Here is a 17,792-nt window from a genome sequence, read left to right on the forward strand (position 1 = left end):
GACTGGTCCTTCCCTTGCTGGCGGTCTCCCCACACCCTTCCAGCCTCGAATGTGCTTTCCTTCCATGTTCCTATGACCTCTGGCCATGTCACAGTGTGGGACACAGGCTGTCATCCCAGCATCTCCCCAGTCAAGCGATTCTCTCCCCCACTGCTGAGCAGAGCCAGGAACAATAGTGATAGGGGCTTACGACGTGGGGGGTGCCGGGTTTGTCTTACTCCATCCTTGCAACAGCTCCCCGAGGTAGATGCTGGGGCCAGTTCCCGCTTTCCAGGTGAGGGAACCGTGGCTGGGCACGGGCTGGGAACTCAGCTCTGACTCCACAGCCACACCTCCAACCATGACATTATAAAGCTTCCTGGTGCTAGGGAGCAACACCGCATCCGGCTCCCCATCTGCCCACCCCATTCCCGCAGCCACGCCTCCTTTTTAGGGGACAGCCAGACTAGAGTGGACACAGTGAATGGCCTCCGCCTGCAGGTAATACTTGGCCTCTACACACAGTTAAAGGCTGGCAGGTGTAACCAGCATAGAAGGGACATCCAGGTTATAGGATGTTCTTCAGGTAAATGGAAAAAGGAGGATCCCCTTCTCTCCTTCCAGCATATGGGGCGTAAGTTGCTCTGGGCAGCTCTGGGCCCACTTGGGACCAGTCCCCTTCCAGCAGATGGCAGCCCCTTTCATCTGGGCTCTGTCACTGCCTGGCTTCGGTTGTGGGGCTGGGTCATCTCAAACACCTGTTGAAGTCTTACCACTAACCCCCCCAACCCCCGCAGCTATGTTTTCTGCCTTTGTTTACAGGGTGAAATCCCTAGTGAAAAAGCGTCCACGTCAGAAGGGTGACATAGCGTCATGAAGCTGAGCACCAGGGAGGAGTCTGCTCCCGAGTCAGGAGATGCGGGTTCGAGGCCTGCTTGGGATACAAACGGGGTGACCTTGAACAAGCTAAGCTTCGATTTTTCTCACCTGTTTCAAAGGGGCTGATAAAGCTTCAAAGCAGAGTGTGAAGTTTACGAAGAGTGATTGCAGATGAGAGTCCTTTAAATTCTTCAAGCACGCTATGGAAAAAGTGAACGTACAGGACAATTCCTCCAAAAGTTAAAAAAACAATGACCGTATGATTCAGCCATTCCACTATCAGGTATAAACCCAGAAGGGTTGAAAGCAGGGTCTCAAAGAGGTATTTGTACACCCATGTTCACTGCAGCATTATCCACCATAGCCATAAGGTGGAAACAATCCTAATGTCCGTTGACAAATAAATGGATAATCAGAAGGGGGGAGGGGTGTCTATGCATGCAATGGAATATTATTCAGCCAGGAAAAGGAAGGAAATGCACAGGCTACAATACGGATGAACTTTGAAGACGTCATGGTAAGTGAAATAAGCCAGACACAAAAGGACGATTATATGATTCCACTTACGTGAGGTACCCATATAGGCAAATTCAGACAGAAAATTGGTGATTACCACGGGGTTGGGGGAGGGGAGAATGGGAACTTGTAGCTTAGTGGATACAAAGTTTCTGTCTGCCTGATGAAAGAGTACTGGAAGCAGAGAGTGGTACAACATGGGGAAGGTACCCGAGGCCACTGAACCGTATACTCAAAAAATGATTACAATGGTCAATTTGTTATGTGTATTTTAACACTAAAAAAAGGAAATGCATACTTCAATGAATATTTTAGCTAAGATGTCTGCAGGTATTTTGGCAAAACTGGGAGTGAGGAGTCCTCCTTCTTTGGTCTGAACTTAGGTAAGACATTTGGAGGAAGTAAATTTTTTTTCCTCTGTCAAGTGAAGCCAACAGCAGCCTCTCTACCTCTCCCGCTCCCCCACGTCCCCCTTCTCCCTGCACACCCCAAGGAAATGGGTCGAAGCATGCCAAGCCAAATGACCAGAGCAGCTGAGGTTGCCTCCATTAGTCTTCACAAGAAAAGGTCCCGTCCTGACTCCTAGTCCGTTCTCCAGGCTCCTGTGGATTCCTTCTCTGGATCCTGGGAGGGCCGTTATTCTGGAATTACCCACATAAGGGGAGCTTTCTAACCATAGCAACTTTGTCACAGCAGACCTGACCCCCGTGCTTTTGTTCACCGGGGCCAAACCCGGTGCCTGGCACACACCAGGTCCTCAGCCCTCATTTTGTAACTGAGATGCCCTCCCTGGAGTCCTGTTCAATGCCATGCCAACTTTATGCAGATTGGTATAAGGAATAAACCAATTTCTGCTTGGTGAGAAAGCGGTTAGGTGAAGATAAAGGAGGAAGACCCCCAAGGTAGAGCAGTCATTAAACTGTTTATTGTAAATAATTGTTTAAATCAGCATCAGGTGCCAAGGGCTAAAGACAATTGGGTCCCAGGCAGGGGGTGGCCCCACTCCTCTGAGGCTCCCCAGAAGGCAGGCTTGCAGAACTGGGGGGGGGGTGGCAGGGCACTCAGCTTTGAGCTTTGGGGTGGGGAGTAGCCCCGGGGGTCCCCAAAGACTCTCGGTCTGGATTTCATTGGGACTCAGAAACTGAGTCAGTAAACTGAGTCAGAAAGAGGCAGGAGGCATTGGCCCCAGCTGACCGAGCCGGCCGAGAGACACAGGGCCTCCTTGGCCCGAGCATGGCGGGCTCTTGGCACATGTATGACACATGTCTGTGTGCGACCACAGGCTCTGAGCCGGCGGGTGGCAGGGACCCCTCGCTTTTTGGACGGCGAACCCAAGCCAAGGCCGGATGGTCCTGACCCCTGGCCCTGGCCCTGGGCTCGTGGGGCTGGGGGCCGGCTGGGCTCCGGGCTCGCGCTGGCGCTCGGCACCCGGGGTGCCACGGGGGGGCGGGGAGAGCGGCCGCCTAGCCCAGCCCCGCGGATGACAGGAGCCAGGGAGCCGAGGAGGGAGGAGCCGCCGCCGCCGAGCGCTGGGCTGAGGAGCAGAAAGAGCGGGGCGCGGAGTGCGGGCGGCTGGGAGCGCGCTGAGCGGGGGAGAGGCGCTGCCGCACGGCCGGCCACAGGACCACCTCCCCGGAGAATAGGGCCTCTTTATGGCATGTGGCTGGTAACTTTCCTCCTGCTCCTGGACTCTTTACACAAAGGTGAGACCCGCGCGGGCGGCAGGGCGGCGGGGGCGGCGGAGCCGGGGTGCGCGCGGGGGGGCGGCGAGGCGGGGTGCCCGGCGGGCTCCAGGTGCCCGGGGGACAGACCTTGGTGGGTCCTGGCGCCGGGTGGGGCGCAGCGGGGGCGGGGCGGGCACTCGCAGAGAGGTCAGGTGAGAGTCTGCCCTGGACCGCTCGGCCGGTCACCCGCGCCTGCCGTTTTGGGGCGCGCCCGCAGGGGTGGTGGTGGAGGAACCCCTCGTCTCCCCGCCCCCGGCGGGGCCGCAGCTCTGCCCCGGACCCCTCCCCCAGCCCCTTGCCCGCTTCCTGCGGCTTGGTGGCGCTGGGACCCCGGGGTGCCTTCCGAGTGGCGGGGTCCTCAGGCCGTGACTGTTCTCCCGGGAGTCCTCGTATATTGGGGCCTCGGACTCCGAGGCTTACTCCTCCTCCGCCGCCCTGAGCTCCTCCGCTGCCTCGGACCCCCTGCGCCGCACCGCATGGCGCTCACCCGCGCCTTGGCTGGATGCGGGGCGGGGAGAGCGGGGGCTTCCGAGAGCTGGGGTCCCTCAAATGGCAAGTTTGTTCTCCAGACCCAGAGGTCGCCTTGCCCCCAGCCCCGTCTCAGCCCCCTGCCCCGGGCACTAGCCCCGGCTTGGCTGTGCCGCCCCGGGGCCACCTCGGGCAGAGCGCCCCAAGGTGCTAGACTCCGCTTCCGCGCCGGGTCAGCTGGACATGGGGACAGTCTTCAGTTTGTGGGGGGAGGCGTGTCGTTTTCTCCGGAGAGAAGGCGTTGCTAGGGGTGGGTCCAGGTGTCCGGCATGTCCAGACCTGCTGCTGGGGCGCCGCGCACCTGATCCTCGAGGTAGCCGGGACTGGGGGTTGGAAGGGGACAGACATTTACGACCAGAGTCACCTGGGCACTGAGTCGGGACCAGGCTGTCGCTGGCTTTCGGGCTCCCAGGCTATCGCAGAGGACGTGCCCCGGGGCGCGCAGATGGCGGGAGATGAGGCGGCCGAACTCCGCGCCCTTGCGCAACGGAGCACACACGCTCTCGTACCAGCTCAGCTTTACCTGTTCAGCCCTCTAACTTTTCTCCTTCGCGCCCTGGGGGCGGCTTCTTCCTCCCCTTGCCCCGCCGGTGGCCCTGACTGAGCCCCAGCTCTTGACCCCTAGGCGATGGGGGAAGGGCAATCCAGCGGAGGGTTGGCGGTCCAGGAGGGGTCTCGTTTTTTCCCTTGCGGAGGCCCCCAGGGGTCTGGAGTCTGCAACCTGCCAGAGCGGACTGCAGTATCTCCCAGCTTGGGGGTGGGGTGGGGGGGGGAGGGTCACCCTTATTTTATTTGTAAATACCGCTCGGTTAAGGCCAGACTGAAGGCCAAGATACTGCTGGGGTTTGCCTAGAGATCGGGGTGCGGGGCGAGAGGTGGCCTCTGAATCGTGGACAAAGTAGTTGAGTTTCTCAGGCCCGATGGGGCCCACTGGGTGACAGGCCAAGGATGGTCTAGGTTGGTTAACCCCTTGTCCCCTGCTCAGCACCCTCTCCTCCCACTTTAGCGGAGCAAGAAGCCTGTCTCCCGTTCAAAACTACCCCCCACCAAACCCCAGTCTCCCTCTCCCCAGGCTCTTCCTGCCTCCCTCCGCCCCCGCAGGCTGGCTCGGCTCGCAGCTTTAATTACATTAATATTAAAAATACATAAGGTGAGGAGCGGCAGCTTTCTCTCTCGCTAGTTCTCTCTCCGCCCCCCCACCCCCTTTCCATTTTGTCAGGCGAGAAAGCACAGGATGGAGCTCCTGCACACTCTTGCCCAGCTTTGTCCTCAACCCTGCACTCCCCACAGTCCCCCACTTCGTTCAGAGTAGCCCATTCCCCAGGAGTGGCTGTCCCTTAGCAAGTACCTGAAGGACGCAGCCCTCCCCCTTCCAGAAGCCTGGCATTAATAAATGAAGCCCCAGCTATTTGATAGGGAGGAAGCAGATGGGGGTTGGGGGGGGACAGGTGGAGAAAGGCTCAGAAGGCCACAGGACAGGCTGAGGAGCTAAACCCTTCCCAACTTGAGAAGGAAGTTGCCACTGGCCCTGGGCCTGAGGGGAGGCTGGAGGTGTCAGGTGAGCTGGCTCCTTGGTGGCCTTTGCGGCCCTGCCATTCGGAGGCTCCAGCATCTGTGTCAGGCGCCAGGGCGACTCGCCAGACAGGCCTTTCTTTTCCTTCGTGCCTTAATTGGGTCTTAGGTGCCAGGCTGGTCCCCAGGGCCTGTTCTGCTTGGGGTGGCGCAGCGGTGGGGGCCGAGATAGAGGCGGCTGGGAGAGATGGGATGCAGGGAGCGCAGGGACGATGGGGTTTGGTGTATTTTCTCTCTCCTTGCCAGTCACCCCCACGGCACCAAGGAAAATGTAAATGTGAGTGTTCGAGCCTGTTACAGAAAACAATATCCTCTTGCAATAATTTGTACGTCCATCTGTGAGGAGCGGGAGGAGGCAGAGAGAGAGAGAAGAAAACAAGATGGGATAGAGCGTCCTCTGGATGGAATTAAGCGGTTATTGAATGTGTTTTAAGCTTCTGTTATTTCCATTCCTCTCGAAATACCTTTTTTTGATGAAGCCTGAGCTCAGACCGATTCCCCAGAACTGAACCGGGAAGGTGTTTTAATAATCGGTTATCGAGTCTCCAATAGCGGTCTCATTATTGTCAAAACAAATCTGGGTTCGGGCAGCCAGATGAACCCCAGTGAGGCTCTCTCTGTTGTTCCATCCAGCGGGCCAGCATCTGTGTTGCCTGCATTTGCATTTTTACTGTGTAAAAGAACAAGCTTCCCCGGCACTAAAATTCCCGTTTTCTAAAAGCCAAAATAATGGGTTGCATTGATTTTTTTTTTTTTTTTCCCCATTTCCCACCCCAGCCTCTCGGACGGGGACTCATGGTTCTTCTCTCTTGAGAAGACCGAATTAAAAGGCTTCGTCAAGCCATTAAGAAAATCTCTAACACTCTGTTCGGTGTCTAATTGGAAGTGTGTGTGTGGGGGGTGTGTGTGGGGAGACGCTGGGGGAAGGTGTTTTGAAAATCTTGCAACGGCAGACACAACTTCAGGGAAGCAGGTGAAGGCCCTGTGAGCCCGGGGAGGGGGCGGGTGGGCAGAGAGGCCCCGGTTGCTGGAAAAACATGCAGGAAAATGGAATTGCCATCATGCCCGACAGGCCTCTCAGATGCTTCGTGCTTCTGGGCATCGAAGTCAGCTGCCTTTAATATATCTCAGCAGCAGAATGGGGAGCTCAATTAGAAACCAAAAGTAAGTAAGCGGTTGACCCAAAGGCAGTGGTTAAGTTGAGCAGATCCCGGGAGACTGGCCGGAGAGGCTTGTCTTTCTTAGATTGAGGAACCGGGAGGAGGTGGGCAAGCAAAGGGCCGTTTGGCCCAGCAGTGCTTTGCTAAACAAGCCCCCAGACAGCCTTGGAGCCCCCAGACGCAGGGTGGGAGTCTGCCCCAGAGTACCTCTTGGACCGCTGGCCTTTGACAGAGGGGTGCAGACCTCAAGCCCCGCTTGCTGTCTCCGTGTCTTCAGGAACTCCATCTCTGTCCCTTGCTCCGTCGCCTACTCAGCCCGGGGAAGGTGGATTTTATTTGTGGATGAATTAAAGGGGAGGGTGGATGTTCAGAGAGCTTTTTTTCAGGGGTAGGGATACCAGGCTGAGAGATTTTTACCTCCCACATGATCTTGAAGAGGTGTTTCTTGGAGACATTTGGAGCAGTCAAGAGGCAGAGCCCCCCAGCTCCCAAAGTGCTTTCTCAGCCCCTGCCCCGGTAGATCTGGCCGGGACCCAGGTGCCTGAATGGGGTGAGCCACAGGCAGCAAGAGATGGCAGAGTGCCAGGAACCCAAGGGCAGGCCCTAGATTTGCATATGATTTGCATACAGATTTGCATGCTGACCTAGCCAGGCCAAGAGCCTGGCCCTCTCTGTGCTAGTAGCCTCTCCTCAGGCACTTTTTCCTGGCCTGGCATGGGGGTGTGGGGCAGGAGCAGGAAGAAGGGCTGGTGTTTTGGGTAGTGCTTCTCTCCTGCCTCAGAGCTTGAGGCCTACGGGGGCTCAGGGCTGAGCTCACCTGCTAAGGCAGCCTGGAGCTTGCTGTTGGGCTAAGATGAGTGGTGATGGGCCGAGACACCCTAAGGCAGACAAGCCTGGGGTGTGGGTTGTCCCTCTTGTGCTGCAGGAAGAAGAGGGTTGAAGAGTGGGGGCACTCGGGCAATGGGGATCCAGGGCCAACCCTAGATTTCTGGGGCATGTACCCTCAGAGTGGAGGAAGCTGGGTGCTTGGGGCTGTGGTCAGTAGTGGGAGAAGCAGCAACTGATGGGAGAGGTGTGATGGGACTTCCAGCTCTGGAGGGGGGTTGTGGTCTTTGAGAGATGAGGTAGGGTCCCTGGGGTGCTTATCCTAACATTGCTAAGGCCGAGTCAGTGGGAAGGCGGCACGGATGTCTCGGAGGGAAGTTGTGGAGTACTGCTTGGGGAGCAAACATTCAGGGCAGCTGGAGTGCTCTTCCTTCCCAGGGAGCCAGCTGGGACGCCTGCAGTGGGAATGTGGCTTCCAGAATGGTTTTGTCTGCATTTCCGGGGCAGGAGCAAATCCTGCCCTGGCAGGTGCGGCTCCAAGGCCTCCCAGAGGTTTTTTCCTTTTTTTTTTTTTTCCCTGCATATCTAATGATCCAGGAGGGCCCTGACATGGGTAGAGCCTGGGGGGAGGGCTGGAGGTAGAGAGGGGAGAGTCAACAGGCAGAGCTTCAAGTCGCTCCATGCCTAGTTCTTTCAATCCAAGCCTTTTATATATTGGGGTTGTAAAGAGAAAAAAGGTGGCAGCTCGCTGGTGTGGTGGAAATTCAGAGTCAAAGCAAACCCTCCATTCATATCCCAGCTCCGCACTTACTAGGTACGTGTCTTTGGGTCTCTCTGAGTCTTTCTCCAGCTATTAATCGGGGTTAAGGGCGATAGCACACATAAGGTAGCGAGAATGTAGTTGGTACTCAATAAATGCTAGACCTCTTCTTTTTTCCTGCACTGCTCCCACCTTCCTCCCTCTGCCCTTACCTCCGAATAGATCATCAAGTCCTGTCCTGAGTAGTTGAACCAGTCATCTGCAGTTTTGGCCAGACCAACTGACTTAGACTTACAGCAGTAAGACTGTGGGGTGTCGGGGACAGGGGACATTGCTGCTTCCTCCTGCCACCTCGCCCGGGAACCTGCAGGACCCATTCTCAGCGAGACAGCTGTGTCGCTGGGGAACCCAACACACTCCCTCTCCCTGGCTATAGCTAAGCCACCAGAGGAAAAGAGATGAGGGCAGAGGTTGGCTCTAGACTTGGATATGAGGGGGAGGCAAAGGCTAGTTGCGCACCTGCCAAACGAAGGCCAGGCTTGGTTGTAAATCTCTACCATAGTTGGACAGAATAAGCACTATCTTGGATTTAATGCCATGACACCTGTATAAATGGGTTAAGCAGGGTGAGCCCCATCCCTTGTAGCTGGATAGATTTCTGTGTCTCTGCTGGGATGAGCCTTGCTTTTTTTGCAGGTAGTTTTGTGTATAGAGAATGCCCCTGGTAGCCCATGACCTTGGGGGTCCCTGGAACCACTTCTCCCTTTATGACCCAGTCAGCCAGAGCGAAGCAACATGAGACCCAGAGGTCGAGGGCTGCCCATGTCAGCGTGTGGTCTGTGGGTCCACGACTGCAGGAGTGGCTTGGGGGCACAGCAGCCTGTGTGGCCTGCTTAACAGATGTTTGCTCTGTGCGGCCTTAGCCTTGGGTACCACCCCTGCCATCCAGCTGCTACTCCCCTCATCCGTTCAGACCCACCTCCCCCATGCCCTTGCTCTCCCCGATGCTCTCAGTGACAGTTTCCAAGGTCACCACCATCTTCATTAAGAACGGGGTTATTCAAATGCTGGTTGCATATCCATTATGCGTGTGCATGTATGTGTTTGTGTTGGAAAGAAGGTTGTGGGCCTACATGGCAAAGCTCAGCCTGATTTCAGCAAGTTACCTAAGAGTTCCTATACCTCTATTTCATCATCTGTAAAGTGGGGAAAATAACGGCACCCTGACTGTTCCACAGGGCACCTGTTATTATGTGTGTGCAAGGATAAGGGGCTTGTCATCGTGTGTCGTGTGACAACGCGTTGTAAACCAAACAGGGCAACCTGTGAACACACATGTAAAAACCACAGTAAAACTCCTCTAGCCTTATAAATCCTTTGCTGAAATGTGAGGTATAATTACTGTCCCTTCATCAGACAAGAACAACCAAGGTCTCCCAGCTGTGTGTGAATGTCTCCCTGCTCCTGGGCCCCGCACGTATAGCAATGTGGGCAACAGCAGATGAGGCCCAGACAGGCTGGCAATTGTCCTCTTGGGAGTTGACTTGGCCTGTAGTTGCCCCTGCGGCCCCAGGGGGCCGTGGGGGAGGGAAGCGCCTACCTCTGCTCGCTCCCCAGGTCCAAAGATGGAGGGTTATCCCATAGTCCTCTGGACACAGTCTGCAAAGGTGATTCTCACTGCTGGGAATCCCCAGTCCCTTGTGGGAAGAGCAGTAGGCATAGAGTCCTACCTGTGTGACCTCATCTGAGGTGACAACCAGCACCAGAATCGAGGCCCTGACAACGCGGCCTAGTCAGGGTTGTGATCACTTTGCTTCTGGGATGGCCCCCCTGAGCCATGGGGTCTATGGGTCTCAGGTCTCAGGACCTGCTTTTGGGGTGTGAGCGAGAGATCTGATGACTGTCACGGGCAGAAGTCCTCCAGGTTGGAAGGCACCTTTGAGGACACAAGCTGTCCCCTCATTCCTCTGCTCCGGCGCTTCCGGGCACAGAAAACACCTTCCTCTGAAGGCAGCCTGTTCTGGCCACACAGTTCTGACTATCACAGAGGTCATCCTCCGAATCCGCAGAGAAGTCTGGGTCTTGGGCCTTCTGCTCCCGGGCCCTGGTTCTGCCTTTTAGGCCACAGGGATGCCGGTGAAGCCCTCTTCCGTGTGACAATGCTGTGACCATCTGCAGACAGATGTCTGTCACGGAGACTACTTCTGCAGGCACCCAGCTCCCCTGCTTGCTCTCCTGCTTCCGATTAATGTCTTGGCCTTTCCCCACGAGCCCCCCATTCCTGCGTTGCTGGGCTCTACAGGCGGGGTGGCCGGAATTCCAAGAGCAGTAGAGACCGAGTGGGGACTGGCGAGCTGTGTACCTGGGGTGAATTCCTGTGCCCCTCTGGGCCTCAGGCTCCCCATCTGTAAATGAAGGAGATTGGACAAAATAATCTCTTAAATCCCTCAAGCGTTAACATTCTAAATCAAGGACTCTCTAGGGACAACTGTGCTGTCTGAGCCGCCTCCCTAGAAAGACCTTCTGGCCGTGAGGGCCCTTCCCCTCCCAGGCCTGTCGGCCAGGGGCTGGGAGATTAAAGAGTCTGTTCGGTTGTCAGCTGTTGGCTCATAACTCCTGGAGCCGGTGGTGCGGGGCCTTGTAGGTGGAAGGACGACTGATCTTTACTGGGTCTTACAGGTTTCTGGTTGCCAGTTATAGGAACTATGTTTATGCTGAGAATCGTTAAAAACAAAACCAAAAAAACCCTCTGGGTTTTGGGAAGGTGGAGGACTTGGGCATTTGGAGCCGTCCTACTCATCGGGATAGGATGGCTTTCCTAGGGGAATTTGCAGACAGAGACTTTCTGGTCATCTCCAGGACTAGGGTAGGGGTTGCTGGCATTCAGCTGTGGGAGGGTGTCCCAGGGATGAGATATTGGAAGGCTGGGACAATCCCAAGTACATAAGAAATGTCATACCCCAAACTGCTCTCCTTCACCAGAAACCCCCGTCATAGTGTGTGCACACCCTGGAGACGGTCTGAGTCTAGAATGTGATGTGCTCATTGAGAAATGCAGCTATGGCTAGTGTGTGAACACACTGAGATTACTTGACCTAATATCTTGTTTGCTTTTCTTTTCTTCTCTCCTTCCTTCCTTCCTTTAAGTTTCAGAGGTAGAATTGAGTGATTCCCCATTTGCATGTAACACCCAGGTTCATTCCACCAACTAACCTCCTGTTTCCTTATCTGTAAAATGGGGTCTTGGGCAGTAGCTACCTTAGAGGTGGTTGTATGGGTTAAATGCACTGTAGTGCCAGGGAAGGACTGCTCACAGTGCCTGGCACAAGATAATGTTACAGAGAAATGGTGATGGTAAGCGGTGGGGCAGGTGTGCTAGGTTTGGGGGAATCATGGGACTTGGTCTGGGCTGCTCAGTCTTGTCCTGGGGCAAGTTCCAACTCAGAGGGCCTGTAAATGCTCTGACACCGTCTGGGGAGACTCACCCTTCTCCTCCCCAGGGTCTAGCCTCGGGATGTCTCAAAGGTGTGAACACACGGGAAGCAGGTTTTTGATGAAGGAACAAGACCCTGTCTCCCGGGTCCTGACCCGGGTGTTAGACGGACAGGGCGGTTGAGGGCGGTTGTGCTGAGGTCCCATTGGTGGATTCCCTCTGGACCCAGTTTTTCCAACTGTGGGATACAAACAGAGTGAGGACAAATAATCTATCTTGTGTGAAAACCTTTGTATGCAAATGCAGCATGGTAATGAACTTGGCAAATTAACCCTAGAAACTCACCAGGCCAGATCTGCATAAAAAAAAAAAACTCTGTGTGAGGCCTGGGGGCAGCAGCGTTTGGCCATTGCAATGTTTTGTTGCTATTGATCGCACCACTATTATTTTATTAACTTGATCACCGAATTAAGTTAATTAACATGGTGCTAAGGCCCCCGTCCGCCAAGCCCTTGAAAACCGGCTATTGTTGGAAAAGGTGATATGGAAGTCTGGGGTGGCCAATCTTCTTCTCTCTAGGGAGCGTTACTCTGACTTGTAGACAGAGGACCACATGCATCAGAAATAGTTTCCAGGCCCTCCGTGAACCTGTTAGGTAAGGATCTGCATTTTTAACCAGCCCTCCAGCTGATCATACATCATGACGTCTGAGAACTGTCTTTAGTAGCTGTCGCTAGTGCGGTAGGTGAGAGGTAAGTATTTGCGGTGGGATATTTACTCCACAAATAACCGCTTGCCTGTTAAGATAATACTCCTAATAATAGCAACAAATACATACGTGTTGCTAGGCACTCAGATTCCAGAAAATGTCCTTTACATGAACACATCCAACCTAACAATCCTTGAGGTCACCCCTGTTTGATGGATGGGGAAACTAAGGCACGCAGAGGCGAGGTTATCTTGCTTATAAGTGACAGAGCCTGGATTCAAACCCAGGGAGCCTGGCTCCAGAGTCTTGGCCTTGAACCACTGTGCAAAGTGCCGGGAGCCGTGAGGCCCAGGGGATAGAGTGGTGACTGGGATAGGAACTCACAGCCCTGCCTGCTTCCCCTGCCCTTGTGGCCCTGGGACCCACTTGCTGTGTGCAGGTGTGGACACCCCCTTGCCGGCTCTTGCCCATCTCTGGGGGGCGGGTTGCAGGTCCAGCCCTGACAAAGGCTCCTGGTTGAAAAGTCCAGTGAATGAGATGAGTAAATATTGTAAAGGAAGAGAACAAAATGACTCACTTCTCCCAGTGGAGGTAGTGAGGTGTTAATATTTTAGATCCCTTGGGTTGTCATTGGTGATGACTGGGGATGACGACATGGGGGTACTTCAGTGTCCACCTGGGAGGAAGCCCCAGTGGGCCAGACACCCCCAGCCCAGTCCAGGCCAGCAGGGTGTGGGCCCATGGGTGTCCAATACACAGGGTGTCAAGTTTCCTTTGCCCAACTAATCCGGATGGCCAGACGGCGGGAGGGCCAGCGCTGGAGTTGATGTGATGGGTATTTAGGTTTCTGTGGTGACCCTGGGGCAGCCCAAATGCCTCGGGGCGATTTCTGGTTTAAAAATATTGCGCTGCTATTTCTACGCTTCTAATCTCCCAGCGATTTGGAGCCTGTTTTCTGAAACACGGCATCGGGGCGGTGTTCCACGTTAAACGGCAGAGAAGATTAAATGGGTTTAAGTCTGGGCGTCTGTCACATCACATCCAAGCCCATAACTTCCATTTTCTATTAAAAATCCATTTCCCCCTTTGACCAGAAGAAGCTTTGCTGTTGATCTGAATGTCTCTCTTTATTTATGAAGTGTTCCCCCCTCCTCTCGTTCTCTCTGTAAATATGCCTGCTTCTGTCTGCAGAGAAGAAAGAGCTGGGCAAGGGGGTGGTGGGGGGAGCCGCTGAGATTTGAGGGGGAGGTAGGAGTTTCCTGTGTGAGGACGTGGTTTCCAAACTGGGACTGGCTTCCAGAGAAGAAGTTGGGAGGCCCTCCTAAGGCCCCAAACTTTGAACTCTCCAGCATTTAGGCAGAAAACACTCGGGCTGGGGACCTGACGGACCTTGACTGAAGGATGGCTCTGCCTCCTTCGAGCTGTACAGTCTCCCCATGAGCCTCTTTTTCTTTACTGATAAAATGAGACTAACAAGACCACCTTAGACCTTTGTGTGAGGGTTAAGTGAGAGAATGTTCTGGGAGCATGCAGGCAAGCCCAGTGCCAGGCACGCAGCAGGGGCTTAATCAGTGTGAGTCTCCTCTCTTTGGAGAACGTGTACCGTTAGCTAAGCCACCAAGCCTTCAGGGAAATAAGTATAAGGTCAAGATGAAGTTAGGCCCAGGGCTACAAGAACCTGCAGGAACCCAGTCACCAAGCCCGCAAACCGGACCGTCATTGCCTTCTACCGCGGAGGGGCCAACACGCCAATCCAGCTGTTTCTGCCTCTTCTCCCCAAGCCCAGCCGGCACTCCCGCCTGGAAGGTTTCTGTGGGGTCCCCCAAACATGCGGTCTCCTGGTTGCCACAGAGGCCTTGTTCAGGCTGGTCTCTCTGTGGGAGTGCCTTCATTTAGATCTTCCTCCCAGGCTCAGCTGGAGCTCCCCCATGCCCAGCTCTGTCCCCTAGCGGCGACTAACTTGCATGTCCCCTCAAGAGGGCTCATCTCAGAACTGGTACTTTCCATGCGCATCCCCCAGGGCTCGGGGCTAACCTTCCCTATTCTCCATCTCCTTTACCAGCTCCTGGAAGGTGGTGTCTCCCACCCATGGCTGTGGTTCTGCTGAGCGTGTGTCTGGTGCTCCCTAAACATCCCCAGAAAGAATAGGACTTTTCTGGTCCCCCGGGGTCTGAAGGGACCTGGGGAAGGGAGTCTGGAAGGGTGCGGGAGTCAGCTGAGAGGAAGTAGGAGTGGAAGAGGGTCTTGAGTTCTGCAGGTTTGCAGAGTGGTGCTGTGCCCTGGTCACCTTTGCAGGAACCATGGGCACCCTGGACCCCTTGGAGGTCGCGGGGATGCAAATAGCAGTCCTGTCCCTCTTAGTCACACATCCTCTCTGTGGGGAACCCAGTTCTTTCACATTTTCTTTTCCCTGCTTTGCAGTCCTGGAGGGCAGGTAAGATGGTGCAGTTCCTGTCTTTTTGACTGAGGACATGGAGGCTCAGAAAGGCTGGTGGCTTGCCTGAGGTCACACAGCAGGTCCGGAGTGAGCTCCGGGAGAGAAAGCAGTTCATCAGACGCCTACCAGGGCTCTGTCAATTTTACCCCACTTCTGTGCTGCTCTGAGAGCTTGCTGAAGCTTTGTCCCTGCTCTGAAGTTTCAAACAGGGGCCTGAGAAGGAGGGGAACCCCCTGCCCCCATAAAGGCTCCCCCTTTCATGGCTGGGTGACGCATGGCTGCTGCGGCCACTCATGGGTGCCCCTTGAGCCAACAACCTTCATCTTGGCACGAGGCAGAGATTTGGGCTACTGGGCTACTGGGTGGTCAGTGCCTCAGTTTCCCCTTTATAGATTTGTTCATGCCTATCTCCTGGCAGGTGGGATGAGGCTAAATTAATGTTTATTAGAGGGCGTCTGCATTCTGGGCTGACGGGTGCCTTGTGGTGGTAAAGTACGGGCCTGCCGTAAGTGCGGGACGCTATTGTTTTACACCTGAGGGTGATGTTTCATAACGGCAATGCACTGTCAGAGCTCTAAGCAGAAATGAATGGTTTGTCTCATCCTCCCCTGCTCCCCCAGACTCAGAAGACAGCAGCTCACATCCCGAGATGAGAGAAATATGAGGCTACTCACCTTTTGCTATCAATCTGCCATTTCATCAGCCCTGACAGGTGGCTGGACAATCCCGGTCAATTCATCAATTAAATCTACCCATTTGTAGTTGTTGAGAACCCCGTGTCCTTGGCTCTGTCAGGATCCAAGGCTCAGAGTGCAGGAAGGCTGCTCTCATCGCGGCTGGGGCTCCTGGTGGGAGCAGAGGGGGCCTGGGGAAAGGGGCAGGTTCGCAGGCGGGAGGGTGTGGCGCGGATTTCCAGCAGGGAGAGCTGGAGACTAGGACTGTGTGTTTGGGGTGGAGTTGAGACAAAAGGAAGGGTGGGGAGAGGTACCCAGCCTGGGAAACCAGATTCTGTGGTTTGTCTTCAGCGAGTTTCACACAGTAGAGAGGCTCTGTCCCTGGGCCCTCAAGTAAGGGCACGCTGGGCTCCAGTCCCAGCTCCGGCACTGACACCATATTTCTTTGGAGAAGTTAGTTAACTTTGAGTCTTAATTTCCTTATCCGTGAGGTCAAAATAACATTAATACCATCCCCTAGGGAGCCATGAAGATTAAGTGAGATAGTATCTGTAATGGGTCTAGCTCCGAGCCTGACCTACAGTTAACAGTGAAAGCCGTGGTGATGGTATCATTGCTGGCGGCATTATTATTACTGAGGGCTACAGCATAAACATTTTCTTACCCTGTTCTCGATAATTCTAGATAATTCTAGAATTCCTCTCTGTCAGGAACCTTTCTCAGCTTTCCAAGTCCATTTTTCAGGCACAATGTAGAGTCTTTCTGTCCCATGATGGATTTTGTCTCCCCTAATCCATAAGCTACCATGGAGAGAGTGTCTGATTAACTAGGTTGTCTCAGGAAGCATCCAGAACCCCAGAGTGATGTCCCTGCTCCCACAGGCTAAGCATTGTCTGAAATGTCGACTTCAACGATGGCCCCTCCCACAAGGAGTGTGTGTGTATCTATGCGTGCAGGTGTATTAATCTTGTACTTGGCCATCCAAATGTGGATGTTGGTGGCCAGGTGGTGTTTGAGGAAGGTGAAATCCACCTTTTTATTATTGCAATCATCTACTTGTACAGAAGTCAGACTCGGGGCTCAGATTTCCCGTGTCTGCCTCCCAGAGCCCTCACTCATCGGCTGTGTGGTCTTTAAGTTGCTTTGATCTCCCAGGGCCTTACCTCCCTCACGCGTAGGCTGGGATGACACAGCAGTACCTACCACACAGGGTTGTTGGAATGTTGAAAGAAGCCCCATAAGTCGAGTGCTTACGACAGTACCTGGCCTGTAGAAGATGCTTCTCAGATGCTTGTTGAAGGGATCTCACTAAGGAGATCTCCCAGAAAGTGAGCAGGCCCGCGGAAAGGGAGCCTGGCAAATTTGGGTGCTAAGGGAAGTCTTCCTAAGCCTTCTTTGCTGACCTGCGCAATGCTGTGATTGCGTGATCTTGGACGGTACCCTAGCCACTGGGGGTGAGGCACGTTTCTGAGCTTCTGAGGGTCCCCTCACCTACCAACGCTGGGGCTTTCGCCAGGGGAGGCAGTGTGAGGAGGAGGAGGGAAAGGTTAGACCATGGCCTCCCCAAGGGCCTTGCAGCCTCTAGGGGTGTGGTGTCTGGAGGGGACAGCAAATCCATTTGCTGTCAGGAGGATGCCCCTGACACCCCAGCAAGGAGCCCATGAATGTGTTTTCCAGCACTGCTGCTAATGGCTTCATCGGAGCTCTTTATGAGATGATGTGAATTGCTCTGACCAATGAGGCTTAATTACCTCCCTCAACTAGCTGCCCCGTATATTCCTCCTGGAGGCTCGGCTCAGAGTTAAGCCAAGAATATTAATACAGTCTGGATGCAGGCCCTCCTCCTTCTCATAAAGTTGTGGAAATTGAGGTCAAGTTGGGTCCCCTGCAACGTTCTTTAAGTAAGCAGCGGAGTGGTCTGTTTGCTCCTTGGTCTTCCGGGTGGAGGGGAGGGGCTTGCAGCTGGAGAGCTGGGATTGGGCCCTCTCTTCTCCTGGGCTGTCCCCACTCGTTCCGAGGTGGCCCTTGTTAAGGTGGCTCCTTAGCAGGGAGGAAGGGTCGGATTCCACCATTCAGGGCTGTGGGCCATCAGGCGGGAGAGACGGAGGCCACGTGCCAGCGTGAGGGTTGCAGACAGCTGTCCTCGGGGTCAGGTGGCCCTGCCCCCGTCAGGCGGCTGAGGGCTGAGCATGTTCTCCCGCGTGACGGGGCGCTGTGATGGGAACCCGTCAGACAGTCAGATGCATGAGGTCTTTGCAGCCCCATCCACCCCCCCTTCCACCCCCATTATTTTATAAGCGAAGGAGCGGGGGAACAGAGAGGGGAAGTGTCACCACAGTTGGTCCATGTCGGGGCCAGGTTGAGAACCTGGGTGGGCCTCTTGCTTCCTGACCCAGATCTTATCCACCCACCGGAGCTCTGGTCCTCATTCGGCCCTCGGGGGCTGGGCCTTTCCCAGAACGGCCTCCACGGTGGGAGACCCTCTCAGCATCTCCTGTCGTTTTCTCTGCCCCAAGCAAGCATCCCCCTTCCTCTTACAGCATGGTCCTGAGACCCTTCGCCTTTCCCCTGTGTATGATAGGAAGTGCAGAAGACC

At 54.8% G+C, this 17,792-nt stretch overlaps 1 protein-coding gene across 1 annotated transcript in view; it reads left to right on the forward strand.

Annotated features, from left to right (window-relative positions):
* Positions 1-2,854: 2,854 nt before the first annotated feature.
* Positions 2,855-17,792, forward strand: part of LOC111153828 (DS cell adhesion molecule like 1) — a 339,620-nt gene continuing 324,682 nt past the window's right edge. The window contains exon 1 of the mRNA XM_022513083.1: positions 2,855-3,077. Within this exon, the coding sequence (XP_022368791.1) occupies positions 2,855-3,077 (223 nt within the window). The remainder of the gene's footprint in view (positions 3,078-17,792) is intronic.

This window comes from Enhydra lutris, unplaced genomic scaffold, assembly GCF_002288905.1.
Source record: "Enhydra lutris kenyoni isolate GAN:26980312 unplaced genomic scaffold, ASM228890v2 scaffoldscaffold34, whole genome shotgun sequence".
In the NCBI taxonomy this organism is placed as follows: domain Eukaryota; kingdom Metazoa; phylum Chordata; class Mammalia; order Carnivora; family Mustelidae; genus Enhydra; species Enhydra lutris.